The 19494-nt window shown below is 40.3% G+C and overlaps 1 protein-coding gene and 1 pseudogene across 1 annotated transcript in view; one reads left to right on the plus strand and one right to left on the minus strand.

The window, feature by feature from the left end:
- The first annotated feature begins 451 nt into the window (after positions 1-451).
- On the plus strand, positions 452-1095 carry LOC104490088 (annotated as a pseudogene).
- A 3303-nt stretch (positions 1096-4398) lies between these two features.
- Positions 4399-19494, minus strand: part of WWC2 (WW and C2 domain containing 2) — a 64306-nt gene continuing 49210 nt past the window's right edge. The window contains exons 17-22 of the mRNA XM_010132331.1: positions 18860-19052; positions 16179-16343; positions 13387-13479; positions 12065-12307; positions 6605-6732; positions 4399-4626 (exon numbers count right to left, since the gene is read on the minus strand). Of these exons, the coding sequence (XP_010130633.1) occupies positions 4560-4626; positions 6605-6732; positions 12065-12307; positions 13387-13479; positions 16179-16343; positions 18860-19052 (889 nt within the window). The 3' untranslated portion in view covers positions 4399-4559. The remainder of the gene's footprint in view (positions 4627-6604; positions 6733-12064; positions 12308-13386; positions 13480-16178; positions 16344-18859; positions 19053-19494) is intronic.

The following is a 19494-nucleotide window of genomic DNA, read 5'->3' on the forward strand; positions in this document are numbered from 1 at the left end:
ACATTTGGAACGTGTAACATTTGACTTTAAACAACTGGTATTTAACTGGCCACAGAGCAGACAGTATCGTTTGCTGTAAATGGAAGTGTATCAATGTGGTACTAAAACTTAATTTAAAAACAAACGCTGAGATGCCAAAACTAGCAGAACTGCTGTAATGCTTCAGCAGATTGATGGAAAGCAAAATATCTGCTTTTCTTAGAAAAACCAAACCAAAATTTATGAAAGGTGAGCCCAGCTGTGGCCACACCCTTCAGCTACTGGTTTACCATACTAACTAACTCCCTATCCCCCAAACACTGCACACAAAGGCAGAACCAGACAACACAAAGCAGGAGGAGGATTTCATGCTTTATAAAGCAGTTTTAACTTTTATCATCGGTATGTCCAAGAATTGAGCAGAACAGTGTCTGTGAAGACAGGCGGGTGAGAGCTTCTGTGACTGCTAGAAATGGACTTGGTCCACAGGCACAGGCTGCAGTTAGCCGGATTTCGATTGTCTGTACTAGTCTTGTCTGGTAACTGTTTACATGACTGGAAAAAATCTCAGCTTAGACTTAAATGTACTAGAGCTTTGGACCATGGGACTCTGGCAAACCTGTACAGTCCCAGACACAGGAGGAACACACTGTAAAGATTTTATTTGACTCTTTCCTAGCTTTGCATTTCCAGGATTTTAGTGTCTGCATCACATGGATTAGGGCTGCTGAGCCTTGTGATCCCTGCGCTTGGTTTGGACTGCCTAAAGATGGAGAATACAGTGCAGAAGCTAAAGAACCAGCTGTTAATTCTTGGAGGAATATGCTTGTGGGTGCCTGGGGCTCCAGCCTGTTCCCTCCTCTTGGGCTGCCCGTATTATAATCCAGGAATTTTGGGCTGAAAACATGCCAGAGACTGTGCCCAGATGGGAAACCAGGGATGTTTCAACCATTCAGTGGTTGGTTTGGTGATTTTTTTATAATTCTAGGGGGGATCTCCACTCTTCTGCACAATCTGCTTATCATCTGACCATCAATGATGCAGTATGCAATAGCAGATATGCAAGATGCCCATCGACATCTGGAAACTGGAAATGGAAGACTTTTAAAAGGGTAGATACCACATTTTCAGATTTCTTACTCTTGGGTTACTGTGAGAAAGGTCTGCTGAACAGACAGGTTACTTGTTTACAAGATTGTTTCTTACTAAGCAGTCCCCTTTAATCACTACTTACGTTCAATTTTAATTACATTAACTGATGAGCTATGGAGATTAAAGTAAGTCGCCACTGTATTTTTCCAAAATCTGATCAATTGCTGACGTTTTGTAGTTTGTTTGGGATTTTTTTTTAGGATGAGTACAAAATTTTTAATCTCTAGGCATGCATGGAGACTCGACCATATTTTAAATAGCAGAACACCTACGGGGGCTGCTTTAAACAAAATAATACTACTATTGTAAAAAAGACATTAAGCCTGAAAAACCTTGTAGTGCCAGTTCAACAAGCATTTCAAAACGCCAGTAGCTTAGGCGAAGTTCCCTGGACCTGTATCAATTACACTAAGCTGAATGTCATGTAATAAGCATAATGTCATGTAATACAAGATTCTCCATCATGCGTGTATGTGTGTGTGAGAGAGAGAGAGAGAAAGGCTGGATGTACACCTGCACGATCTCTCTGCCTAAGAAAGCCGGTATTTCTGAGTCATAATGAGACGTTGGCCAGTGGAGAGTCGACTAAGTTCCTTGCTACTGCAGTTTTCACTTAACTGATTCGTGTACTTGAAGTTCGTTCTTCATATTCATTTCTACATAACTTACCCTAAAGCATGTCAGTGATTGATGTGAACTTCCTATACATTGCAATGATTTCACACTGACAAAGCTGTAACAGCCTTCTGTTTTCGCAAAGAGCACATAAAGACATAGAACAGCAATAAAAGAATTAAATAAAACACTGGTCTGGAGAAGAGCTTTGTTAAAAAAATGTATTTTCCAATCATTGAAACACATGGAAAGTGCAGAGACAAGTTAATCTATGTGATGTACTTGCGTACTCTTATAGACAAAATTAGAACAGAAACACATTCAGAATACAACCTGATTAAATATTTAGTTCAGTCCTGAGCATTTGATATTTAATACAATAGTAAAAAAAAAAAAGCCCTCAGAATTATTTTATTTGTGTCCTATTACAATTTCTGCTAAACTTTGCTCATTTGGCTAAATATTCTTGTACCAGTAATATTTAATTTTGATATATGCAACTGCAGTGACATTGGTACCTGGAAACAGAACTAATTACATTCGTTACACCCTGCTGTGCAGAGTAAATTCAACATCAAGCATCATATTTAAAATTTTAAATTGATGGGGTTTATTTATATGTATTTTAGCTTATTCTATACAAGTGTGAATAATCTGAATTAGTAAAAAACCCCCCAAAACTCCAAACCCAGAATTGTTAAAAGCTGACTACAAATACATTCAACTCTCCCAGTCTGGAAAACGAGAAGCATGAATATGTTTAAGTGTCTCATTTTTAAATGCGTTTTGCAAGCTAAAGCCAGCAATACTTACATTTTGACCTCACCTCATGCTCACAAATCAGACAATAATGGATTTTTTTTTTTTAAATTATTCAACATGTGAGGAGAAACAGCTAATCTGGCAAGAATTTAGACAGCTCTACATACATTTCACAATAGCATCCTTAATGTCAAATATTTTTATGGCCAGAACTGAACTATATTGAACAGAACATAAATAAGACTGTAAATAAATAAAAGAAAAATCATAAAGTACACCTCTAAAACATCATTCTACAAACAACTTATATAACTGAGAAGTTGAAACTGTCAACCTTCATTTCACCTCGGCATTAAATAATTCCAGATTTGTGTGTGTTTTGTTTTTTTTTAAATTGACCTTTCAAACATGAACGTTACCTCGAACCCAAGAAACAAAAAAAAAAAATAGGGCATTTATAAAGGACGTTCAGTCAGTCATCTGGCCCAGACTAGCACGTTTGGCTATGCAGTTAAGTGAACTGATGTATTTGTGCATAAGAACCCCGCCTTGGGTGTTACACAGACCTCTCGTCACAGAATTGTCACTTTGAATTTAAGACGGCTGCTACCATATTGTGGTTATATTCGCTTCCATTTTCTCACCAAGTAATTAAAGCCTTTTTGAAAGATGAAGTCCGTGCATACGTGGCTTGTTGCTTGGGGAAGAAAACTTTAGCCAGTGAATTAAATACATCAGAGTGCAACATATTAAGTAGAAAATGAAGTAATTCTGTATTCTGCAACATCCACCTACTTACACAGTACCCACAGAAGGTGAGACTCCCAACGGCTTTACCACAACAGAGCTGCTTCAACACTTACCTCCAGTGTTGTGGACTTGTAGCAGAATGTGTGCAGGCTGCTGCTGCTGCTTCACGTAAGACACACTTGAAACCTGCCTTTCACAGCTATTTATTAAACCTGTGCACCCTCAACTGCATACAGGGTCAACTGTATATTTTTAAAAACGTTAATTATTGTACCAAAACAGGTGAAGACTTCTAGTCAGGAGCTGCTCTTTTTCAGAAAGGGTTTGGGTTTACCTTACCAGGAAAACTTGTGAAAACTGAGTTTGAATGTGACATTTTTCTGCTGGTACGAATACTTTAACGAAACATTTTTGTGTTTGTGAACCTAACAAATGCTTTTAGGTATTTCTGTTTGGCAATGAGACAGCCTCTGGGACAAAAGATTGACATAGAGGAACTCTCGTTTTTCAGGTGTACGGTGGAGGGAACTATTCTGATTTGAGCATTGGTATTGTGAATTTGATTCAGCTTCCAGTTCAGAAAGTAGCTGCCCCTTTTGGTAGTCTCCGTAGTATGAATGCCTTGCCTGTCTCACCCTCCCTCCGATGCAAGAAACTTTTTAGTTCAGGTTACGGTAATGTACATTCACAAAAATGAAGTCTGAACTCTGTCTCTTCCTACAAAGCATTAAAAAACAAAAACAGAAAAAAATGTTTTCAGAAACAAAATTCCAATGTGGGCAATGAATCTAATTAGCAGCTGTTGCGAGGCAGCCTCAATGTTTTGGAAAGGAGCTTAATGCTTGTGGTTAACTTCAAACTATAAAAGTCACACTCTTGTATAAAAATATTGCATGGCAAAACAGCCATCTTCACAGTCTGCTCACAGGAAAATAGTGAAAAGATAAACAATCTTCTGTTGAACGTAATATTTCTCAACACAGTGCAGTTCAACAGGATACACGCTCAGTACTGCCTTTGTTTCTTTGTTCCACCTTTACAAAATAAAAACACACATGCAATACGTACAAACTGTACAAAATCAGCATCAGTATCCCAAAATTAATCGACTTTGGTTTCCCGGTTCTTGGGTTTTTTTGCCATTTTTTCAGCATGCCACAATTCAATTCACTGTATTTTACAAATAAACATATCGATAGTGAATGTAAAATAGAAGATCTTTGAAAGCAGGTCACGGGAACTACCAAATTCATCTGAAAAGAGATGAACAAGTGGAAAAACACTCCAGTGAAAAGGCGTAATTACACATCATCAGCTGGAAGGGCTGGTATACTGATCTTTGCTCTTGTGAAGTATGCGATCTTCTCCCTGAAATCAGAACAGAAACCAAGTGATTATTTTACTATTTATGGCATGACTCCAACGTCACCTGCTGTACAGCTACTAATGTTACAGTGTCATTCTTAAAAATATAGGTTTGGAAAATACACAGTGAAGAAAAGACCTGGTGAATTTATTTACAACAAACGTGGAGTTCTGATGCAATTCCCTTCTTCAGCAGATTTACGTAAAAAGCAGCTCCAATTTTGAAAAAGGAAAAAAAAAAAATCAGTATTTCATTAATAACTGCAATGATGAGACTGAAATACTGATCTAGTTACTGAACTTCCTGTGAAGACATTTCAGAGGGAGGACAAAAAGGCAAAATAAAATATTTTATCCTGACTCAGGAAAAGGGAGGAGAGGAAATAATAAAATGACTGGGTGTGGGCAAGGCTCAGAGAAGCAGAATTGTCTCTAGTTGCTTTCCCTGTCCTGTTACCACTTCTGTCTCCTATGAACCGAGGAATTACTGAAGCATAACAAGTGTACACAAGCTTGTCTGCCAGCAGTCTAGAAAGCAGATGATAAGTATTGGGAGTTTAAAAATTAAAGCTCAGAAGAGTCATTCTCCTTGCGCCTCAAAAATGACTCTGTGTGATTAGTCTGTCAGGCCACAGCACTGTGACCAGTCCAACTAGCAGAGACATACGAGTCAGCCTTGGGAGGTAACCATTCGTCCAGTCAACTAAACCATGTTTTCCACTGGTGAAGCTTGAGTGCCTATCAAAAGCAGTAGCTCAGAGCAAAAACAACTATGTAAACTGGACTCCTCAGCTAGCTGTGTGGAGATTAGAAGATAGAGGAGAATGGAGCATTACCGTGCCCTTCTTGCAGGGGAATGGTGTCTTGAGCACAGTTACGTGTTCCTGTACATTTGGGCAGCAGTCCGTTTGTCAATGACTTTTAAGCGACCAGCACTGACCAAAACTCTCTCAAGACTTGCACAGAAAGTGAAAGCTGTTTGAAGTTGTTCTGAATTTCATACTGAAGATAAATAGCTCAGCTGTAACGCTTCTCTGCTGAGGAACTCCTTTTGTCTCTTACTTGGATTCTGCATCACTTACACTTATGGTTTGCAGTACGTGCCTCACAGGCTCCTATTTGCTTACAGAATTCTCAAACTGCTCACAATAGACTGTGTTAAAAGAGGAGGTAAATCCTCATGCTTATTAGCTGCTGACTTAAACTTCCTATAAGGAATCCAGAAATCAAACTTTAAAAACACGTGTTAGTGACAGAACAGATTACTTAGCTCACAGTACTGTTTCCATGTGGAAGAGCAAAAATTACATTTTTCTATCAACAGTTCTGTATTTATTTATAGATAGAAGTGTGGCCCTTGGGCTGCTAGCATGTCACTTACTGTCTAGCCTTTTAGGAATTTAGACCAGTTAAGAAATGAAGGTTGGAGATAGAAAGTGTTCATTCTGGCTTACGCTAAGCAGTACACTTGACTAATTGTTTCATGTGACCAGTTGCTGATTCTGCAATCAAAATGAGGAGGGAAACAAAAAGGAGGAGGGTTTGGAGATAGTTTCTTGAATAGTAAGTCTTGAACAAGGCACAAGTAGGGATTAGTCAGGTTCTTGATGAGGTTTATACTGTTCTGCTTCTCCTTGGGGGGTGATTTGCTTCAAGCACCTTAAGTAAGGGAAAAGATCCCGTTACTTAAAGCCCACTGTCAATCTCCTGTGGGTGAGCTGAGCCATGGCAGTGCTCACAATGAGGCTTGCCACGAGGTCTGCTTGGCTCACCACCACACCTCTGCCACACACACAACCTATTGAGACCCGGTCCTCTGAAACTCCAACTTTGAGCTATGTTAGAAACATCTGATGTTTCCTGCAATTCAAAGGCGTGTGGGTTTTTGACTAATATTATAGGGCACGTCTGATTATATTTAGAAGTCATTTGTGTTACTTCACCACGTTAAAAATAGTGTGAAAAGCAGACCAGGCCATACCTGAATGACTGCACCTGTAGTGGCACTTTCTGGCTCTGCTCCCGTAATCGGCATACATCCTTAGAAGCTTTCCTCATCAATTTCTCAGCACTTAAACCTTGTTTCTGTTCTTCTTTTGACTGTTCAGCCTGTAAACAGGAAAAATAACTGTGTTTTGCTAATAATGAACAACTCACTTCAAAGAAATAATAAATTCTGTGTCAGACAAAACACTCAGCAGTGTTAGGTTTACAACTGGACTCCATGATCTTAAATGTCTTTTCCAGCTTAAATGATTCTATGAAAATCTCTATACAAAGGGTCAGCAAGACAAAAGATGAATCACAGGCCTAAATCATGGGCATGAAATAAGATAACAGAACTTTTCCTAAAATGGAGTAAATCTCATGCCATCACAGGGGTCTAACTAGGCGTTGTGAATTTTGATGAATTATTTCTTAGGACTATAGTTAGACATTACCGAAAATCGCATGAGCAAATGTCCATCCAAATCTTTTAGAACCGGGAGACAGCAATTCTTTTCCCACATAAAATACTTTTATTTCCTAATGAAAGTTCTCAGGAAAGTTGCCATGCCTAATCTAAAATGACAGACACAAAAAACTAGAGAAGGCGTGCTCTCAAAATACACTTTCAAGTGTTGTTGGCCTTGTTAGCAAAGTTAATATTCATGAACTTTTGTGCTTTTAATCATGACACGACACCTGTTTTGCATGTGAGACTCACTTCTTTCATTTGCATTGTAGAGGTGTAAAAGCCAAGGCAAGCGAACAGAACACCAGTGATAACAAGAGATCAAGGGTCCTTCTTGATGTGACCATTGCAGAGCGGCTATGTACCCACCAGTATGTTCCAGTATTTCTGTACCTCAGCATAGCTGGCTCTGTTACACAGGTCTTTACCGAGCACTGCTGCATCAAGAGGATGAGCTCAGCTGCACCATCCACCGTTCTGGCGACAGACTGCTACTGTGAGCTGCATTTTGTTTTTTCAAAAACTTTATCAAGGGTTTCTGAATGCCCAGCAGGTCTTTTTAGGTGGTCAGTCACCTGGATGTCTTAGACAAATGGCCACCATTCAGAGGCAGATGAGTCCTATAGCACATGCATTATCATCCCCATCATGTGTGGGGTGCATGGCATGGGCGATGCCACCTTGTGTGTACACTTAGCTTAATTTTTAGACTGCAGGGACTGCCAGACAAACGTTATTTACTGCATGTTGAAATTTGCCAGCCATCAACACTGAATAGAAGCAGTTCACATTACTAAAAAATTTTAAAAGTTCTTTAGAGGTTAATTTTTGATGCTTAACTTTAGGTACTCAGACTTGAAAATGCTGTTCTGTAACCTCAGATGAAAACACACGCTCAAGCCAGAAGGGGCAATCTTCAAAGTTGGTTTGTAACTTAGGAGTTCATGTCTCCAGTTCTGAATTCAACCCAGCAAACTCCCAAACAACAAAACCAACTAATTCAAAAAAGTTAGTCCATACTATCAGTTTCATACCGGATATTTACAGGAATTTGTTCCCAGCAGGAGAGCGGGACTCTTTGTCTGTTGAAATGCACTCCAGTGTTTTATATGAAAGAGTTTACATGACTGAACACCATCCTTTCAAAAACTTACTCAAAATCCAGTCAGCATGTACTTCTGTTAACTTCGTCAGGCCCCAACTTCGAACTGGCTATGACTTTAAAATGAAATTAACCTATAAATATTGTTTTACTTATTAGTAGTGAACATAAGTTCGCAATCTACAACCGGCCATATGTTTCATCAGCTCCCCTAGTTAATATTTACCGTCAAGCACTAAACATACAATATTTCAAAATTCTCTAATTTTATCTTTTCCCTAACTCTACATGAGATTCTTGTGACTACAGCATTTCAGGTTAACAGCACAGATGACTTCTTTGTTTTCATACTGTCCAAACTTTTTCAATGTTTTCCTTCTTTTCTTTTTTCAGAATGCTCTCCGAGAAACTGTGATTTCAGCCCAGTGCCTCTAAGCATATGCATGCAAGAAGGCATGTACGTGACCAGGTTTGTATTAACATCATGTTTCGTTCTAAAGATAGTGAATCCTCCAGCTACATAAAGTACAGAAAAAAAACACACTAATACTTTAGCCATACATTCAGTAAGTGCAAAAATTTGGCACCTATCTGCCCAAAATAACTGCTAGACAGGAATCTCTGTATCTGCGCTTAGCTTAAGTGTGAGATAACAAATCAGAAACACTACCAAAATTAAAGCCGAAACACTAATTCCCATCTTGTTCTTCAGTGGTTTTTGCATAGCAGAATGAAAGCCAATTTAAAGAAAAACTGTCAGCTGTGCTAAACACCAAAACAAGGACCTATTTGTGGTATTAATGACATAATTACAGGTGACTTCTACACAGAAGATGTACTGAAAAGAAATAAAGAAGATTTTTACAGATATTGACAGGATTTTTTTTGGACATACAAAAAGAGGCAGTACTTCAGAGGACTCTAGGTGTCTGAAAACTTACTACTATGAGGATTTAAGACTCCAACTTTGAAATACTGCGTGATTTCTCACAGAAGTGCAATTTAAACAAGAGAAAATGCTCCTAGTGCACAGAATTATCTACTGTTTTCTGATCCGCAGGTCTTAGTTGGCTTTACATCCTTGCTGTACTGGGGAAGGTGGGGCAGGAAGGGGAGAGAAGGTATGGAGCCTGGGTATTCGGCTTCAAGCAGAGTAACTGCGTGCCCACAAGCAGCCACCGATTTTCAACATCCCTTACATCTGCAGTTTCATTTTTCACTTGAGACTCTCTCAATTTCTCTGGCACTTCCAGCTGCTGCATTAGTCTGTGCCATTATAATGCCTGCAGGATCTAAAAAATAATCTATGACAATGTTCTCTAGGCTGCTGTGCTTTGCTAACCCAAGAGAAAACACTGACAGCAACTGGGTTGTTTCGCTCCACAGGGGAAGCCTGCGATGATTTTAAAGCACAAATATTTCTAGAAACTTTGTAAGCACTCTTCAAAGAGGTGGAGTGGCTGCGATCATTGTTCTGCCTTTTAGTTTGGAAAGAAGGACTTAAATGCTGTGCTGCAGCGTGCACGTATTTTAGGAGCATATATTACCACCTTTATTTCTCATTCCAGTATGTGTCATGGTGCTGATCACCCAGAGATATAAAATATGACAAACCTATCTGCTGCCTTGAAAGAGCCAGCTGAAATAAGAAAGCACAAATCCAAAGGATTTATAATATTAAGTGTTGCAGAGGCATACTCTGTGCTAGTGAGAACAGCTTTAGAGTGAGAGTAGTTTTAAATAAACAAATAAAAATTGTAATTTATATCCTGCATCCATCATCATTCATAAACTATGAACTTCTAAATAAATTTAGCTATATTTAGCTTTTAGATAAGCAACTGTTTTTACGGGTTAGAACTCAGAAAGATCAAATTCATACAACGAATTCAAACAGTAAAAAAACCATAGTTACATTGTGTCATGTTTAAACATCACGCTGTCTTACCCCATTTTGCCCGAGGGTATTTCAGGACACTTGTCCATGCTCAGCCTAAACTCTGCTCATATTTTATAGCCATTTTAGAACTCAACTAGCTACAGCCAAGAGCAGATGCCAAGGAAAGAGAGACAGGAAGACAGAGAGGATCGCACAGGGCATAAACACTGAGCTGGGAGAACACACTGGGAAGTTTGGTTTCTGAAGCTATCTGATGGTCAAGGACTTCTTGAAGTAGGTGATGTCATTATGGTTAATGAGCTCTGATGGACTTTTCTTCCATGTATTTATCAAAATGCTTTTTGAACCTATGCAAACTTGCAACACTGAAAGTTCTGTGGAGAAGATTTTTATGGTTTCAAAATGTTGTGCTGCGTTTGCTTACATTCAACCTGCCACCTCTTCAATTCTCTACTTCCTGTATAATAAAAGACAATTATTAATTGCTCTCTACTACCCCACTCATGATTGATAGACTTCAGTTGTAGCTACTGAAGCCACTCCTAATGTGGAAGCTGTTTCCTCCCTTGTCAACCCTCTGTAGTTTCATTCTCCACTGTGAAAAGGGGAACCAGAACTGAACAATGCTTAAGTTACAGCCATAACATTTATTTATATCACAAAACAATGATTTGTTTTGTTCCAACTTCTTTTCTGAGTCATTCCTCTCTTAGGTGCTTTTAGACATCTGCTCATCATTGTGATGTTTTTGCAGATGTTTGTCTTTCTTCAATCTGGAGTATCTCACTCCTAACATCTAATTCAGCTCAGCTTTGTATGTGTAAATATTAGGATCATCCCTTCCCTCCTCTACACAAGGCTATTTACTGACATTTAGCTTTTAAAAAGCCAAACCAATGACTACTGCTTACATACTAGCAGCTCCTCAGCACCTTGTTAGAAATGCTTTCCATTTTTACTACTCTGAATAACTTGGTGTCATCAAAACACTGATCTCTATCAACCATAAATAGCTAAAGAGTACAAATCTCTCCTGGATGTCACTAGCAACCTCCCCTCATTGAAAACTGATGTACATTGATTGACATAAATGGGAAGGGGGCTACAGAGGGCACCTACTCCAACCTCCTGCTCAGAGCAGGTGAAGCTAGAGCTGGGTACTCAGGGTCTTACCCATTTGGGTTCCGAGTACCTCCAACTGAGGAGGCTGGTTGACTTTTTTTGGTTGGTTGGGTTTTTTCCTGCCCTAACAACATCTCTAGGCCTCTATTCCAGTGTATGATCAGCTTCGTGATTTAAAAAAACAACCAGCCTCCCAAAAGCATAACAAAACCCCCACAACATCCAAATTTTCAATGAATCTTGTTGGAAGTTTCCATGTTCCTACTTGTCACTGTTCCGCACGTTCTATCCTGTTTCTTGTCTATTATCCATGAGGGCATCCCATTACCTTAGTGCATGTAGACTTGTATTGTTTTAGAGACCGTCACATAGAGAAGAGAATTTGGCTTTCCTTTGCCAAAACTCAAACGACTATGTCCTGCATAAGGAAATAAGCCACAGTGGAAGTACTGCCTTTCCCACATGCCCATGCCACTACAAGTAACGGTCGTTGCCCCTCTCTACGTGTTACAAACATCTTTGGCTGCAGGTTCTGTGCAGACTGACAATCAACTGACGCTGAAGGACAAAAAGCATCTGCATGTCTGTAGAAGTATGGCTGGGACACGAGAATTTTAAATTAACTTTTAAGTAACTGCTATTTTACTACACCAACCACAACTGCAAATTTAGATGGCACTAGGAAAATACTACCTCAAATTCTAGGTTTAAATGCTGTAGTATTGACTAGTAAAGAAATACGTAATTGGTCAAATATGAGCTTATGTAAAAATCTTTGATAGACTGAACTCTTCAACAAATTTACAGAAAAGGTAGGGGCATATGCATACTCACTCACACAGCATCTGTATGCTGCTCATACCTGTTTTTCAGCTTGTTTCAAGAGTTTCTGGAATCGCTCATCCTCTAGCACACACAGGGGAAGATCCGTCTCTCCTCTACCTTTCATTTCCTCAAGCTTTTGTTTAAGATCCCGCAAGGCCTGAAGCTCATCATTCAGTCGATTCTGTCTTGTGCGTGATGCCTGGAGGTCCAGCTCCAAGTCAAGGGAAGTGCGTATGGGGCACTCTTGTGTAGCTCTTCGCGTGATTGGCTGGCAAACAGGCTGAATCATTTGGGAGGCAGGAGAATAAAAATTATTATCTAGAGAGACTAGTGTAGGGATTTTTACATAATACAGTCAGAAAAGCTCAAATATATTTTAGTTGTTCTTTAGCAGAAAGCTGCTATGATGAGATCTAAGTCAAAAAATTCATCCGTTCTGGAGTCATTGTCTTCAGTCACTAGCTAAAAACAAATTCAAGCAGGCGTACAATGACATATTTATGGGTTAAAAACAAAAAAAACGTGATTCTGATCCCCAGGATGACACAATGCCAGCAGACCAACGCTACACTGACTTCCCCATAGATTTCAACTACTTTATTTATTTTTATAAATATTTGCCTTTTCAAGGCCCAAGTAAACACAGTATGAACTCTGTAGACATACGTTTCTTTGGTGTATTTCACATTTACTGTCCTTTCGCAGTGACTTGTTACATGAGTAAGTTGGGCAGGAGAAGCCATCTCAGACTATTCAGTATTTGTTTCTTATGCGAGATGTAATCCTGCTACCTGGTAATGACCCTTCCTCAGCAGTGTGTTCTTCAGTTACAATCAAGACTAAAATATAACTCTCTCAACTCATGCAAGAATGAACTCCATGGAAGAAAAATACCATCTTGCTCTCTCGGCCTTCAGTCCTCTTGGTACTCACGCTTCGAGAAAAGTAAATCCCCTTTAAAAGGGCATTTGAATCCTTGAAATTTCCACCAGAATTTTCTCCAGATGTGTATTGACTTTTGGGCAACATAAGCCACCTTGGGTCACTTCGTAATATTCAGGTTCTTTAATGCAAATCCCTTTGACAGTAACAGGCTAAAGTTTAACAGTAAATGCCACGATGCTGAGCACCAGTGTCTTGCTGCTGGCTTCAGCCACAACTAGAACATAAGCTTTGCTGCTCAGGGAAGATGTAGGACTGAGACCACTGTGTTGAGGTTTCCACCTGAAACTACAGGCCTACATGTGGTACTTGCATTCCTTTTGCTGAAATACTTGAAATACAGCATATTAGGATGTTTGTTATTCCTTCTCTCCCCATACTTTGTATTAAACCATGTCCAGGTAACATAGCACATACCCGCTTAACTCTTAGGCTCCGCCGTTCTGTGGCATTTCTCACAAAGAGAGACTTTTTGGCTAGTGTTGAGCTGTCGCTGTCACTTCGATTCAACTGTCAAAATATACATAACAAAGATGTAAAGCACCTTCATATACAAATAGATCTGTATTGATATAACAAGTCAGGAAACATCAGTTTTGATATATATATATATGTAGGCCATTCTTAGTATAAAGCAAAAGTTTTTTTCAACTAGAATAAGTATCTACTCTATTCCTAAACCAAGACAACCACTGATCTCACTGAATGAATAACAGACTCTTTAGGAATGCAAGGAAGGTAACTACGGTTATTAAGTACTGCCAAACCACTGTCTGGCTGCAGATTATAAACTATGGATTTCATTTACCCGGGGCAGGCTTTTAACAAATTTACTACAGGAAAGGTAAATCACTGTAGACATGCACGTGTCCAACAAACAGTATTTTTGTATTATTTCTGAGAAGCACAGGTGTGCTTAAAGCTTCCTTCAGAAGCACTTCCTGCTTCTCAAAAATATGCACCATGGCTCAGGAGCAGTTTCTTCTTAATCAGAGCATCAGTTCCACGTACATCAGTGCAGCCTGTTAGATGCATCAGCATGCACGTTGGTAACCTTCAGAGAACCAGAAGCATTTATCTGCAGAATATTTATTTCACCTCTTCAAAAAAGGACAGACAAAAAGAATCATTCTGCTAACTTTTCAATAACCAAAGCCAGAGCCCTAAAGCACGCTTACACAGGACTGACTGGGAGTTGGGGGTGAGGAATACGACCTCTTGCAGTATGAATACATCTCTCAAGAGACAAATATGTCTTTTCATATGGTGCCACTACTGGGAGCTCACCCGTGGACAGGCACAGGTTGTGATCATCACTGATGTTCTTTAAGCACTGTCCAAGAGATTTTCAAAGGCACCAGCAGACTTTGGGTCCGTCTTTCAGGCCTCAAAAATCTTTGTGGTTTCTGTAACATCATGTGAAGTAGGCACTTCCTTAAAGTTAGGCCGTCTCTTCTGAAAAGAGAGCAGCTGGAGTTAGCCAGAACACGTTCAACAGGTGCTTTCCTCCAGAATGGCACCACAAAGCAAGCAAGGCTGGATACTTGCAGTGCAAGGTGGGGACTAGGACCGGGGAGACTTGCATTGTTCAGCCCTCTCCAAATGGAATGCAGCTAGAGTGCCCACTCGAGCTCCAGCAGCGGACTGCAAGTATTTCTGAAAACCGCAAAAGGTGCATCTATGCAAATGCGGGGTTCTCCTAGGGTACTTTGCTTCCAGGCAATACCGCACACAATGAGAAAGAGAAGCGTTTATTTGAGGTATGGTTTTTTTAGATTTTGGCTTCTGGCAGCAGGTACGTAGGAATCACAGAATCATTTGATTGGAAGAGACCTTTAAGATCGCTGAATCCAACCATTCACCCTGGACTGCCAGGGTCCCTAAACCATGTCCCTCAGCATCAATGTTCAAAGCTACAAAAGTCCCTCACTCGTCCAGATGCAAATCCTCAGGAGTATATACTAACTAAACTATCAGAGCAACTAGGGTTATTTCCCGTCACAGACCTGCACAGGCAGTAAGCTAAGTCTCTATTTTTTTGCCTGTACAACTAAGTTCCAGTGTACAGGAATTAAGATGAAGGCTAAGTTCTGAATTCAGCCAATAATCTATCCAACTAATGTAAAGATTGCTACCAAACGATCTGCAGTGATTCATTCTGGAAGGTACATGAAACAGTTATTTAAGTATGTAGATACTGACTATGGATCTTTATTTTCTTTTAGGCCAATGAGGATCACAGAGAAGTGATCAACTTCAGTGTTCCCACATGATAAATTGAACTGGAGAAAAATAAAAGCATAAGTATTTCTTTTTTTAAAAGTCACACTTGTTTGAGTAACCTGTAGAAACTAAAGATCAGAATAAACTGCCTTTTCTAGGGTGTCTGTAATTAAAATCTATAAATCTGGTAAACCATGCTTAAATCTTTAAACACATGATTTTCACAGTTACTTTAACAGCAACAGGACTGACAATTTTCTTTTTTTCCCACCCTACCATATATTTAGAGGAACAGAAGAACTTTGTTGCCAAAGCTGTGTTTAAAACTCAGCCCCTAGGCAGCGCTCACACATTACATCAAAGATGTAACGACAGCAGGATTTGGGCTACCCAGGTTTAAAACCAGTTGAGAAACAAACTGAGATTTAAAATTGATGACTGAGCTCTTTCCACCCTGCTGCCCTTAAATGGTTACATTATTAAAACACGGTAATGCAATGGCAGTTTACAGCAAACCCTCTTCCATGTTTTAACGGATTATTTTGCTGCATGAGAGCTGTAGTTGCACTTTTTGCAGACAGCCAGCACAGGCACCTGGGTTACTTATCTCCAATGGGATGTGTTTTTTCTGTAGTAAAGGTGTTTTGCAAGAGTATGCAGCGCCGCTGAAAGTCGATTTTACTATGCATCAGGAGAATCGAGAGAAAGCACAGGCTCTGTCTCTTGCAGAGAAAACTGGTACATGACTCACTGTCATTAATGCATCATTCCCAAGAAGTTAAATGGCTCTTCAGCTAATAACTCTTCATTCCAAGTGTTTTTCCTCTTACCCTACAGATGTATTGGTTCCGCTCGGAGAGAAAGCACAGGCTCTGTCTCTTGCAGAGAAAACTGGTACATGACTCACTGTCATTAATGCATCATTCCCAAGAAGTTAAATGGCTCTTCAGCTAATAACTCTTCATTCCAAGTGTTTTTCCTCTTACCCTACAGATGTATTGGTTCCGCTCGCCTGGAGAGAAGGTTTGCGAGCGCACTATCATGCTGCTTCTGACAAAGGGACGCTGTCTTGAGCTCCAGCTGGCTTTGTCCTTGGGTCGGACGGTTGCATTCTCGTTAACCAGTTCCTCAGTGTTAGTCTCTTTATCAACCTACGAAAATGCATTTAGTTTATAAAAACTACTGTACCCAGACGCGTGTCACCACGTAGCTTTTGTGCTTTTGGATTTTGCGAGCATTCTTGTTACCTTGCAGCAGATGGGAAAAGACCAGCAGCAAAACGCATCTTGCACATACAGAGAAGCTACGGTAAATAAAGAAACACAAAACTCAAAATGCTTAACAGCATGTGGAGAGTCCTTGAAGATACTCTTTGTGTCCAGCAAAGCTTCTGCAGAAAGGCCTTTGCTCCCCTGCAGATGGTCTAGTGCAACAAGTGTTTTGTTTCTCCATTGGTAGACATTATTATTATACCACATTTCTATTTATTTTGTCCTGCATTTGCAGAACAGTAAGGTTCTGCTATGCTAGAGATGGTGCCTGTGCACATTTGTCCTGGTTTTGCTGGGACAGAATCACCAGCCTGCCGTGGTCTGCAGGCCATCAGCAGTTTGGAGTCAGCCAGGGCAGCTGACCTGAGCTGGCTCTCAGGTGTGTCCCACACCATAAAAGTCAGGCTCATTATAAAGGCAGAAGTTTGGTGAGGAGAGGGAGGCCCTCCTGCTAGGGCTTCTTGTGATCCTGGTCCTCTTCCTTCTCCTGAGGACTGCTCTTCTGTTTCTTGTAAGCACTATATGTTTACTGGGCTTAGTATAACTGTGTACTTTATATGGCATTAGCATTAGTTTGGCTGTTTCAATAAATCTGGTTTTGTTTTCAATCCATGGATCTCCTCTCCTTTTCCCAATCCCTCTTCTTGGCTGGGCAGGTGATAGAATAACTGCTATAGTTAAGCCTCAGATACAGGCTAAACTAAAACAACACTGAAAGGTGCAACTGGGAATCTGGTTTTGTTTTCAATCCATATATCTCCTCCCTTTTCCCAATCCCTCTTCTTGGCTGGGCAGGTGATAGAATAACTGCTATAGTTAAGCCTCAGATACAGGCTAAACTAAAACAACACTGAAAGGTGCAACTGGGAAAGCGACATTGCCCGGGTTCTTCCAGACATACTGTCTTATGACCCCCAGGCCCCAGCAGCGGGGCTGGTTTATGGCAATCTGCAGAGCCACACCGGCCTTGCAAACCCAGAGGAAAGACATTGCTAGCTGCTGTCCCTCAGGACAGTCTGCCGCCTACTACAGTTGCCCCACAGGTAAGTCTCAGGCGCCAACATCCCCATTGGCGGTGCAGCCTGTGCTTGCTTACACCCAGTGATCATCTCGACAGCTGGGCTAGAACAAGTACTGCAGCAGCTGGCATGTCTCACCTTAATGAAGTGCACTGGGGCATTTTCTCCACCTCGGGTAATGTAACGGGGTTCGTGATTTTCAACACGAAGGTAATAAATACAATGACGTAAACAGCACAACTGCAAACCTGACAGGATCCAGCACGTGAAGATCTACAGAGTGGCTGGCTTTTACAGTCAGGTCTGATATGTCTTTCCCTCACTGTCCATGTCCGTCCAGCCCAGGCTTAGCAAAATGCTTGTGTGTGTGCCTAACCTTCAGATGTTGTCCTTGATGTGTCCCTTTGCCGAGTTAGGGCTTTGATCCATATTTGCTTGCTACCCAGCAGACCGTCAGTCCTTTTATACCACGGCCATAGCTCATCTGGCACCTTGCCGCATTAATTTGAAGTTAATTACAGTTTCCAGCAAGTCCACTGAGGTGTTGAACTTCTGTATGGTCTCAAACCTGAAGGAATGAGAAGTCACTCTGCCTTTTTTACCTTTGCTGTTTTACAGAACCTGTGGGTTTAACGCATGCAACAGTGTTTTCATTAAGATGTGGGAAGGTGTTCTAAAAATTTTTTTCTAGAGTATGTGCTACCACATCAGGGATATTTTTACTAAAAATTTACTAGAAGTGCTTTCAGAAAGATGGAATTGAATTTAAAGCAAGCAGTTAACAAGGACATGGAATTAGAATTTGTTATGTGCGGTATGTGGGTACTTCAATAGTACACTGTTTGATACACATTTTGGAATTTTCTGTTCATTAGTCTCTCCTCCTCTTCTTTATCTAAGCCGATTTTTTTTATTTCATGCCCTAAAATAAAGGGAAGAAATAAGGAAATCCCCTCACTGGTTTAAAGATCTTGACCCCTATTCTGTCTTTCTCCCTGTTTATCAGATGAGTCAAAAAAAAGGAAAGAATGAAGCAGATATGCAGAAATATTTTAAATACGCACAATCTGAAGCTACTGAACTGTATTTGTATTTTGAATATTCTCCTATGCAATAAAAAAAGTGAAGATACATCCTTTTAGCTAATTGTCTTGGACTTAAAAGTTCTGCCTAGCAAGTCTGTTAAATGTCCTCCTCATCATTCAGAAGCAACCACACCGATTTTGTTAGAAGTACCTACTGACAAGTGCCGCAGCAAAGGCCCCATCAGTAACTGTGTGAATGCTCAGATGCAGCGACTTCTACATCAACTGCTCAGAAATAGCTCTCCAGACACAGTAAGATACCAGAGGAACACACGTATTTTAAGATATTCACCAGTGTTAGTATTACAGCAGCTCGCTGGCTTTCATGGGCCTCATGGGCCTTCTTTCTGTCCTTGTCTCCACTTTCTTCTGGTGCATTGATGATTAACTCCACGTCATCAGTACAGTTGCCTTCTACTGCCAGCTTAACGCCATCTTCCTCTTCATCCACGATTTCCTCAGAGGCTTCTGCGAGCATTTCCAACCTGTATGAATACAAATAGCCCAGGTTTATTCTCAAACCAAAAATGCCCCTTAGAGAAAGATGCCAGAAGGCCTAGGCCTTCACCATATATTATGTACACATTTTCCTGACAGGGAGAACAAGAGTATCACCAAATGCTTCCATTAAGTTCACGTGAAGGTACATTTCACTATATGCTCCAGTAAAATACAACAGGCTCTACTACAGTTCACCTTCAAGGTCATCATCACAACACTGCACTTCATTCAATAGCTGTATGTTGATAACGTTGAAGGACTTTGGTTGTAAGAAAGTCATAAAACAAATAAGCGAGTCTCTCCTTCCCCCATAATAAAACATTTACTTGTTTCTACACTGCAGCTAAGAAATTGCATAGGAACAGAACTCAACATAGCAATTCAGCACGAAATCTGTTTCTTGAGAAAGCTCACAACTTCTTCCAA

Source organism: Buceros rhinoceros, unplaced genomic scaffold (genome assembly GCF_000710305.1).
Source record: "Buceros rhinoceros silvestris isolate BGI_N320 unplaced genomic scaffold, ASM71030v1 scaffold2783, whole genome shotgun sequence".
Classification (NCBI taxonomy): Eukaryota; Metazoa; Chordata; class Aves; order Bucerotiformes; family Bucerotidae; genus Buceros; species Buceros rhinoceros.